General features: G+C 44.1%; 1 protein-coding gene across 1 annotated transcript; it reads left to right on the top strand.

Moving 5' to 3' along the window:
* Positions 1-7,633: 7,633 nt before the first annotated feature.
* Positions 7,634-11,026, top strand: PHF11 (PHD finger protein 11). Its single transcript, XM_055587113.1, is given in 6 exon segments — positions 7,634-7,661; positions 10,071-10,467; positions 10,469-10,521; positions 10,524-10,835; positions 10,838-10,967; positions 10,969-11,026. Coding segments are annotated over 6 exon segments (978 nt in total).
* Positions 11,027-11,464: the final 438 nt, after the last annotated feature.

Genomic DNA, 11,464 nt, shown 5'->3' on the forward strand with positions numbered 1-11,464 from the left:
ACTGAGCCACCAGGGAAGCCCCGATAATGCTGATGCTCGCCCTGTATTGAGTACTTGTCATGTGTATTAGTTTCCTGGGGCTGCCTTCACAGACTGCCACCAACTGCGTAGCTTAAAAGAACAGAAGAGTATTCTTGCAAGTTCAAGATTCTGGATATCAAGGTGTCAGCTGAGCTGGCTCCTCCTGAAGGGTCTAAGGAGAATCTGTTCCACACTCTCTTCTAGCTTCAGGTGGCTCCAAGCAACCTGGGTGTTCCTTAGCTTCTAACTGCTTCACTCCAACTACTGCCTCCTTCATCACACAGCTATCTGCTCTGATCTGTGTGTCTTTTGTTTCTATAAGATGCCAATCTTCAGATCTAGAACATACCTCAATCCGACATGATTTCATCTCAAAAGTCTTATTTCCAAATACATTGAAATTCACAGTATAGGGAGGCTAGGGCTTGAACGGCTTTTGGAGGACACAGGTATACTACACCACATTGCAGCCCCTTACGTACATTATATGATTTCATTCTTGCAACAGCCCTGTGAGACAAGTACTATGGTTAGTTCCATTTTATACATGAGGAAACAGACATGCAAAGGTAAAGAACTGGGCATTCAGTAAACATGCTAAGTGAAACAAAAATTTGTTCAATCGACCAACCATATGACTTGCCCCAGCATACACAGCTGACCTGCTGCAGGGAGAGTATATGATACACACTGAGCTACTGTGTATGAAGATCAGAGGTTTAATCTGTATTTTGGGGTGACAGCATACTAATAAAATAATAATGCATTCCTGTAAAAAAAAAAAAAAAAAAAACATAACCAGTAAGACAAAAAGCATGGTTTGAACACAGGTCCAACAGATCCCAAAGCCCTATCCTTAGTCAATGTGTTACTCTCTTAAGTTGAATCTTGAATGGTGGCTAGATGTTTATCAGGGAGATGACAAAGTACCTGGGAGTTACTCTTTTCAAGGAGACAGAGCAGCTAGGGGGAACCAGAGACCTCAGGCTTCCAAAAGCAGGGCCAGAAACATGTGAGGTAATGAAGAACCATAGAGCCTGAGCTCCCCTCCGGTCCAGTACACAGCTAAGGGGAGAGGCTTGCAAGGTCAGTGTGGAGTTCTGGGCTGGGCCAGGTGCCTGGATGCAAGTGATAATGAAGCTCCTTCAGCCTGGGTGTTTCTGACAGTGTTTTCTCCCAAAGCCATGGCTGCTGTGGACTCTGCGCATGGTGACCTCCATCTTTGCTCAGAGCCAGGACAATGGACCTCAGGTGGACAGAGCCTGACATCCTCGTGTGTTCCCTTCTCCCTGCCCTCACTGCCCTCCTCCCTCTTTCCTTTATCCAGGCTTCTTGGAGAGTTTTTTAACAGCTCTCACTCATAGGAAGCAGGGGCAGCACCAAGGAGAGGCATTGCTTCCAAAGCTCTTGGTTCTCATTCTAATTGAAGCCCATGCTTGGTCCTCCTATAATGAGACTCTGTTATCCCCAATATGGCAGCCCTGTGGGCGCCTGTACTGCACTAGCCACATCTTCCGTATCTATACAATCCAGCTTCTTCCACTGACTACTGGGCTCCTCTTGTGCTTGGCTGACAGAACCAATCACACAAAGAAGCAAAAATCGCCTACTCCCATCAGGGGTTAGTATCTCCCGTTTCACAGCAGACAATGTGCTTGTGACTCTGCAAAAGGTAAATTCAGGTGCTGAGTCACCTGTCACTGTGTCTTCCTTTCCTTCTACCCCATGCCCCAAGAGTGCCCTATGTTCTTGATGCAAAGAACCAACTTGGCTTTGTTTTCTAGACAGGACACACCCAAGCATTCCTCTGGGCCTTTGCTTTTGCGATTTCTTCTGCCAGAAACATCTTGCTTCACCTTCAAGCTCCTCTGGTCCTTTAAGACTGAGCTGAAATGTTATCTCTCTGCAAATCTCTCCTAGTTTTCCCAAAGTGACTCACCCAAGTTCTGGGTTTTAAGTCTTCCTTCTTATGTAAAGCACTTGCGTCACATCTGTTTTCATTCTCTTCTCCCCCAGATAGACTCATTCCTTCATTTCTATTTTCCCAGAAGAGAGCACAGTGACTGGCACATAGTTGGTGCTCGGTACAAGTTTATGGTATGGGTGAACAGGCAGGAGGGAGTTAAATGTGATTTCACTCCAAGAATATGGACACCAGCAGAGCAGATGGAAACCATTTAGGAAATGCAGCTCTTCCTCTCCAGCCCCACCCTCTCCAGCCTGGGCTCCACCTCCCCAGGGTCTCACCTGAGCTTGAAACACCCAACAAGGGCAGTGCCCACTTTAAAGCAGATGCTGTGGCCTCTCTCCTAGCAGCATGTTCTCTGAGCTCTTCTGCATGTTTCCCACTGTTGATCTCATTTCCAGCGTGGACTACCTCTAGGCTCATGACAGCCATTTAACTCCTGAATATCGGCTGCTATCCCTCCAATAGAGATGGAAAATGGGGTGTTCACTTATCATCAGCCAACATCAGGGGGTGCTGGGCTGGACTGGACACAGAGATGAATGGAACTCGAGCTCTAGTTTGGGGGAGGTCTCCTTCAAGAGGGGTTGACAGCCTAGTGAACAAATATACATAACACAGTGTGGTTCACAGTGAAAAAGAAGAACCACCAGGTCAGGGAGCAGGGATGGGAAGGTGTATGTGGGAGAAACAAAGGAGAGAAAGGGCATCAGGCTTGAAGTGTTCAAGGAAGGCTTCTTGGCAGAGGCAATACCTAAGCTACAATTTTAACCACGTGCAAACACAGGACCTTAAATAATTTTAGATCCAGACTCTTGTGATGTCTAGAGAGTTCCCCAAGGCAGTGTTAGGAATGGAAATATGATGCTGTCATCTACAGACCCTGGAGCCTACCATTTCTACAGGTAGGGGAGACCCATGGCATAAAATTCTTCAACAGTTGCACGGGCTTATCTGTCCCTGCTGCTGGTGTCCCTCAGGCCCCGCAGCACAGAGCTTCAGGATTCAAAGCTCTCTAGTTCTTTGTCACAGTTCTCACTTTTAGTCTCTGTAAAAGTCTTACCTTTTATCTGACAGAGGCCTTGTAAGATATGCTATTGTAGATTCAACATAGGCAGGGGAGTCAATTCACTGGGTTTAATTCATTGCTGGGTGTGTGACCTTGGGCAAACCGCTGAACCTAGCTCAGTTTCATGCTCTGTTAAAGAAAGGTGATAATTAATAATATCTCCCTTATGGTTGTTGAGGGGATGAAATGGAATATAGGATGGAAACCTCATCTTCCATGCCTCTTTGCTCCCTTGATCACATCACGCTCTTTTCTGCCCTTTTACCTGTTTCCCTCAGCGGGAAGGTTCTACCTCAGTTTAGTTGTTTAGCCCCTCCTGTCTTCTAGGACCCCCTTGAGGTCACTCCTCAGGACAGCTTTCCCTGACACCTCAGACCCAAGTACCTTGTATCACAAAGGCTCATAGTCGTTGGAATTTCTTTTACACCAGTCTCAAAGACCTTGAACATCAAGCAGGTCACGACATCTTTGCCAGCCAACTGTAAGATCAAGGACATCAAATCTCTCTTGTTCAATGCTGTATCTCCAACTAACTCACAGGGTCTGGCACACAGCAGGTACTCAGTAAACATCTACTGAATGAATGCATAGATAAACAAGTAAATGAGAACTCAGTGATGATGGATATTACTAGTGATACTATAACCTCAGCCCACCACTTACTACCTATATGACTTAGTTGCATCACCTGTAAAATGAGAAGAGTGAATATTCAGAATGACCCTGCAAAATAGCTATTGACTTCATGTAGATAAAATGTTTATCTCATAGTGTTAAAAATGGAGTTAAACATGTCCAAAATGGAGTCATCTGTGCTAAGCCCCATGTCTTGATTTGGTGCACCAAACCAAGACTTAACTCACAGTTTTGGTTCTCCCAGAAGTAGAACCTCAGTCAATCAGAAATTACCTGACCAGCCTTAAGTAGGTAATCTGCCTGATATACCCCTGCCAGGTATAACTTCCTTGTTCCTGCTCCCTTCTGCCTGTAAGTCTTTCGTTTCATACAACTCTTGGAGTTCATTTCCATCTGCCAGATTGGATGCTGTCTGGTTCTAAATGATTTTTGCATAAATAAACTCAAAAGTTTTAACATGCCTCAGTTTATATTTAAACAGGAGGGAATCACCAACTGACAGTGACTCTTCTCATCATAAGGACAAAGGGGAACTAGGGCCTCTTCTTCAGAACCCAAAAGGATCCTTTCCCCATGTTTCCAAAGGTCAGAAGAATGCTGTGATCCTCACCCCTGTATAACCTAGCACTCTCCAGGAGAGCTTGAAAGGAAAAAGATGCCCGTGGCCATGCCCGGTCTGCTGCCTTGACAACCGAGGCTGCCTCAGTGTGGGGGCTACTGCAAATCTGCACTCTCCTGCTCCTGACCAGAGCAGAGAAGCAGACAGGGGATCATTGCCAATGGCTTTGTGCAGATTCATCATTTCAAATCCTCATTCTTAACATGTGTTTTCGATTGCACGCAAAACATGGCTTTCTGGTTTCCATTACCTTTGTTTCATTTTCGAATATAATGTCTTTTATAGCCTTGGGAAGGGAGGGAGTTCCAAGCAAGCCAGTAAGAGTGTGAGTATATGCTTTTTATGTTTCCATCAGAAGAAAGAGGGATGAGAGAGCCAAGAAACCAGCGATGGCAGGCTTGCCTCTGACTCCTTCAAGTCAATCACTGATTCCCCAGACATTTATTCAGCACCTACTCTGTGCTCAGAGAGAGAGGATAAAAAGATGACCCCCATGTGGTCCCTGCAGTCGAGTAATTTGCAACTGAATGAAGCAAACTGGCTCACAGCACCACAATAGGAGACAGATTTTTCTTCTGGAAGGGAAGGAAGGGAAAAAAAAAAAAAAAAAGAAGAATGAAGGAAGGGAAAGGTAGGAAGGGAAGGAGAGAAGAAAGGATGAAGGCAGAGTGCAGTAGGGGAAGGAAAGAAACTAACATGTATTTATGACTTCCTGTGTTCCAGGCACTAGGCTAAGTACCTTACATCTTGTATTCTATTTACTCCTCCTAACAGCCTTCTAAGGTAAATTCATTTACCATTTTACAGAAGAGAAAACAGAGACTAAGGTGATGCCCAGGGTTTCATAGCTGGTAGAACAATCTGAAGGTGTTTCACAGGCTCTGGAGCTGGTGGTGCCAGCCCAGCCCTGCTGTACAGACTGGAGCCTCCTTGAGTGCACAAGGCGCCCACAGTCTGAGAACCTCTGGCTCCTTGAAGTTCTCCCGCAAACACAGAAGGCTAGAATCGATGGAACTTAGAAATCATTAATCCAACCCACAGGAGGAGAAGCCGAGATCCAGAAACAGGTGGTGGTCACTTGCCTGGGGTCTTGTGGAAGGTTCATAGAAGATCTGGGGTCTGGTCCTTCCTACCAGAGCCCACGGGGAACTCAGCAATGCCAACAGCCATGGCATTTAATTATTTCCAGACCATGGAAGATTGCAGTCCACCCTCCTCACTCTGTCCCATTCTGGCTCAAGCATTCCCAGGTCTGCTGAGCAGAAAGGTTTGTTTTGGCAGAAAGCTGGGTGCTGTCCAGCTCGATAATCACCCGTGTTAACACACCATTATGTGTGTCGTTAACAGACTTGGCAACTGGGATTTTACCTTTTTTTTTTTCATTTTCTTTTTATTTTCAAAAAATAAAAAAATAAAATGCAACCCCCATGTGTGAATCAGAAGGACCAGTCACACAGGTGCATGTTGACTCTGCCTGGAAAAGGAGGCTTTTCCAAAAGCAGGTCTTTCTGCCTAGGACAGAGATTACAGCTTTGCTTTTGAAGGAGGCACTGTCTGTCATCAGGAGTGGGATTTGCCACTCATAGCCGGGGCCCCCACGTCCAGTCTTTCCTCCCATGCCTTACCAGCACCTTCTCTATACCAGCCTAGCTGATAGAATGGAAAAGGTAAGGGCTATGAGCTCAGACAGACTTGAGATTAAAGATTAGCTTCATCACCTTGTGGCTTGTGAGGACTTAATTGAGATTTAACCTCTCTGAACTTCAGTTTCCCCATCTAGAAAATGGAGTAACAATAAGATATCATATATCGTCCTTCCCTCCATTTATGTCATGCTCAGAAACTTACCGATTTTAAAAAAGAAAAAAAAACATTTAAAAATAATATTGTACTCCTATGATTTGGCAGGCCTTGTTCTAAGTACTTTGAATAGAAAGATAAATCAGATACAGATCTTGCCTTCCAAAAGTTTACAAAAGGTTCACAGGGGAGCTAAAGAAATTTAATCATTATTCCACAAATACACACTAAGCCAATGTTAACCCATTTCCAATGCTAACACCCTGGTCCAAATCACATGTTCACTCGCCTTGACCCCTGCAGTCACCCAACCAGCCTCGGGTTTCCTCCCTTGCTCCTTTACAGTCTGTTCTCAACAGAGCAGCCAGCATGAACCCTTAAAACACCAGTAAGATCACATCACTCTGCTGTTCACAACCTCTCAATGGTTTCCTTAAATTCAGGGGGAAAACAACTTAAGTACTTAGACTGGCCTAGAATATCCTAGGATCCAGGCCCCTCACATCTCACTGCCCACCTCGTTCACTCTGCCTCTGCCCCACCCGTCTGTCTGCTTGCTATTCACTGAGCACTCTTGGAAGCTCCCACTTCCAATTCTTCATTCTTCCCAGAGATCGGAGGTCCCCTAGGTATCTGCACCTTCCATCACTTCACTCAGGCTGCTGCTCAAATGTCACCTCATCAGAGAGACGCTTGATTCACACGAGCATCCGGGTGCCTGCCTTGTCCTTACTCTGTTTTACTTTCCTCCATAGACTTATCGCTTCCTGAATGATTGTGTTTATCGATTTGTTTGTTTTCTGCCCTTCTCATCAGAATACAAACTCGCAAAGGGCAGAGATTTCGGAGCAGCACCCTTCTCATACTATGTCCTTGATAAACATCTATTGGGTACAAAAATGATACAAAACAAAACATAGTATCTGACAGACAACTGCACTAAGCAGTAGAGAGACCAAATGGACAGACAGAGGCCACCTTTCCTAGTCTGTGTGGGGAGGACGACAGAGGGAGCTCCCTGGGTCTTCTGAGGAGGTACTTGACCCAGCTGTGGAAGGTCGGAATCAGGGAATTCTTTCAGAAGGAAAATATCTCTAAACCTGGCCTTAAAGAATGAGTTAGGGTACAGAGAAAAATAGGAAAGTTGGAGACAGGGGAAGGGTATTTCAGATAGAGGAAACAATATGAGAAAAGGAATACAGGAAAGAAACAGGTTGGCATGTTTTGAGACCCACAAAGACTTCAGTTTTGCAGAAGCTATACCTGTGTGTGTGTGTGTGTGAGTGTGTGTGTGTGTGAGTGTGTGTGTGTGTGTGTGTGAGTGTGTGTGTGTTGGAGGTGGTGTAGAATAAAAAGAGATGGAGCTGGAGATACAGAAAGGAATGGTTCGTGGAAGGATGTCTATGTCAGTTGAAGATATGTGATCTTATCTTACCGGCTAGGGAAAGCCATTGAAGAAGAGTGTCAGGGTCAGATTTGGGTTTTAGAAAGATCTTCTGACCAGAGGATGGAAGACAGAATCATGGGATCTCAGGGTGAGAATCACGGAGGTGAGTTAGCTAGAATTAAAAAAAAACTGTTTTGCTTTCTGTAACTCCAGCTATCATCTAAAGAGGACAGATCCCACTAAATGGGAACAAGATCTTATTTCAGCTAAGACTTTCTATGATTTTGGTTATATAGTTTTGTGGACAAGATCTGGGGAGAGCTAAATTCTCTGTATCATATGAGGAAAGAATTTGGAGTTTTCCCAAAGGATCTCAATGGGAAAAAATAGGAGCAAAGGAAAGAGGAACCAGTAAGACAATGTGATGTTAACTACTGAGCAGAGTAAATTTTCTATAGAAAAACCCAGTAGTGATGGAGTGTTTTAAAAAACAAGAGCTTGTAATTTGTGGTTTTAAGTTGCTTGCTAATTAATGAGGGTACTAGTATAAGTATGCCTGCCATCAGTGAAATAAAACAAACACAATGGACAAAGCACAGAAGGCAACAGTTTTCTGGCACTGGACAAAAGGCAGTACAAGGCCAGGATGCCAGCAAGGAGGGGCGTTCACAAGGTGAGCCCCGAAATTGCCCCAGCTCTCTGTCTGGGGGGGATTCCCCCACTGCAGAGCAGAGAGCCAGCGTGTGCCCACAACATGATAGTTCTAATGAGCTGAGGAGGTCAAAATCAGAGACAGAACAGCTGGAATGGCTGAAACTGTGAGGAAAAGCAGAGAGGAGTGAACTGCACAGACAGGGGTCTCCAGAAGGTGTGGAGGGAGGCCTATAAAGTCCTGAGCTGAAAGCTAGGCTATACTCAGAGACAGAGTAGCTGCAACAGAGCGGAGAACAAAACAGATACTGAAAGTTAAGCAGTGCTAGAGAACAGTTCAGCCAGGGGAGGGGAATCTTGTTCACACCCAGGTCCCCAGCTGAGACATGAAGATGATGACAGTGTAAGAGTCAGGACCGCACCCTAGAGTCAGGCACACTCTTGATAGTCACTGGCCATTAGAACTTCTGCAGTGATGTTAATGTTACTTGACTGGTCCAAAATGATAACCATGAGCTGCAGGCAGTTATCAAGCACTCAAAATATGACTAGTACAACTAAGGAAATGAGTTTGTAATTTATTTCATTTCACTTTATAAATTTAAACAGCTACATGTGGCTGTCATATTTTGCAGAACAGCTTGGGTCCCACCAAAATAAAAAGCCCTAAATCCAAGCCCTCACAATATCCACAATAGACAAAGATTTGGAGGTTGGCCCCATCAAGTTAGAGTTGCTTGAGAAAGACGTGCTTTCCACAGATTCTCCATATCAAAACCTACAGTCAAGGTGATGCTGCTGCTGCTGCTGCTAAGTCGCTTCAGTCGTGTCTGACTCTGTGCAACCCCATAGACGGCAGCCCACCAGACTCCCTCGTCCCTGGGATTCTCCAGGCAAGAACACTGGAGTGGGTTGCCATTGCCTTCTCCAATGCATGAAAGCGAAAAGTGAAAGTAAAGTCGCTCAGTCGTGTCCAACTCTTAGTGACCCCATGGACTGCAGCCCACCAGGCTCCTCCGTCCATAGGATTTTCCAGGCAAGAGTACTGGAGTGAGGTGCCATTGACAGTTAAGGTGATGAACCAGTCTAAATAGATTTATTTGGACAAGCTAAAGAGGCATATTGTTAGCTTTAGAGCAACAACTAAAAAGCAATAAGAAGTATTGATGAGAAGCCAAATAGAGGAAATAAAATGGAATTCCAAAAATATGTATAATTAGGAAAGGAAAGGATCATTAGAGAAACAATCCCCAAAAAACAAACAAATGAAAACAAATAGCAAAATGATAATCTTAAACCTAAAATATTTATAATCTTACTAAATGTAAAACTCCTCAATTAAAAAAAAAACAGAATGACAGACTAGATTAAAAAGCAAGATTCAAGAATATTCTCTCTATAAGTGATGCACTTTAAATTTCAAAACACAAATATGTTGAAAGTATATAGACGAAAAACACATATTATGAGTTATGGGCTGAATTGTAGCCTCCCCCACAAATATATGTTTCCTTGGTAGCTCAGATGGTAAAGAATCTGCCTGCAATGAAGGAGACCTAAGTTCTATCCCTGGGTCGGGAAGGTCCCTTGGAGAAGGAAATGGCTACCCACTCCAATATTCTTGACCAGAGAATTCCATGAACAGAGGAGCCTGGAGAGCTACAGTCCATGGGGTCACAAAGAGTCGGACACGACTGAGTGACTAACACATATACACACACAGCACAAATATACATGTTTAAGCCCTAATGCCCAATGTGACTATCTTTGGAGATAGCAATTTTAGGGGGGCGGGGGTGGCTATTAAGGCTAAATAAGGTCCTAATCCAATAGGACTGGTATCTCTGTTTTCACCTTTTTTATCCTTTTCTTATGGGGAGAGGAACTATTAATACTTAATCAAGGGGTGGCACTGACGCAGCACGGGCCACGCAGGACACGGTCCGGCTCCCAACCAGTGTCTTCCAGGTTGCAGAAAGGTTGCAAGAAAGGATTTGTGCACTCTGCCCCAAAGTCCTCAAGTGTAGTGTCCTGTACTTTGCACAATCAGAGAATATAGCTGCTCATGAAAACTGTTTGCTGTATTCCTTGGCAGTTGTGGAAAGTGAGGACCATGACCCATATAATAATGATAGAAATTTTGACGTGGAATCAGTAAAGAAAGAAATCAAGATAGGAAGGAAGTTGAAATGCATGCTTTGTGAGAAAACAGGAGCCACGGTGGGATGTGACTTAAAATCCTGTTTCAAGAATTACCATTTTTTTTGTGCCAAGAATGACCACACAGTTCTACAAGCTGATGGACTTAAAGGAATTTATAGTGTTTTGCCAGCAACATGCTGACCCTCAAAATGATCTACCATCAGTAAAGCCTTGTCTGGTGTCTTCCCTTCTCACTACAGTGAGCGGACCAGACCAAGACAAGCCTACTTTTCAGGAGTGAAAACAAAGAGGAAGGAGGAAACCTCTCTCAACAGGCAGTCCTGTACAGCCACCTGAAGAATGGCCCTGAAGAAGGAAATGGACGGCAGACACACAGGCGCAATTGTGGACGCTGCTTTTCTTAAGAAATGTAAATAAGCAGGACTTCTTGACACTTTACTTGAAGAAATATTAGACAAACTTCATTTGATTCAGGAAAGACTCATGGATGAGACTACTTCAGAATCAGACTGTGAAGAAATTGGACTTCACTTTTTGACTAGAGATTGTTTGAAGACACACTTGCAAATTTTCAAGCAGCAATAGAGAATCAAATTCATGAATCTGAAGAGAGGTGGCGGCAGCTGATGGAAGAGATTGAGCTACCTCAGGACTTAAACCTTGTACTCCCAGCTTCAGTCAAGTTCCACTTCAGATTCTTCTCTGTCTTCTTAAGAAGGACTATTTCCTATTATACAGAGTGAAGTAAGCCAGAAAGAAAAACACCAATACAGTATACTAACGCATATATATGGAATTTAGAAAGATGGTAACAATAACCCTGTGTACGAGACAGCAAAAGAGACACTGATGTATAGAACAGTTTTATGGACTCTGTGGGAGAGGGAGAGGGTGGGAAGATTTGGGAGAATGGCATTGAAACATGTATAATATCATGTATGAAACGAGTTGCCAGTCCAGGTTCGATGCACGATACTGGATGCTTGGGGCTGGTGCACTGGGATGACCCAGAGGGATGGAATGGGGAGGGAGGAGGGAGGAGGGTTCAGGATGGGGAACATGTATACCTGTGGCGGATTCATTTTTATATTTGGCAAAACTAATACAGTTATGTAAAGTTTAAAAATAAAATAAAATTAAAAAAAAAAAAAA

Source organism: Bubalus kerabau, chromosome 6, assembly GCF_029407905.1.
Source record: "Bubalus kerabau isolate K-KA32 ecotype Philippines breed swamp buffalo chromosome 6, PCC_UOA_SB_1v2, whole genome shotgun sequence".
NCBI lineage: Eukaryota > Metazoa > Chordata > Mammalia > Artiodactyla > Bovidae > Bubalus > Bubalus kerabau.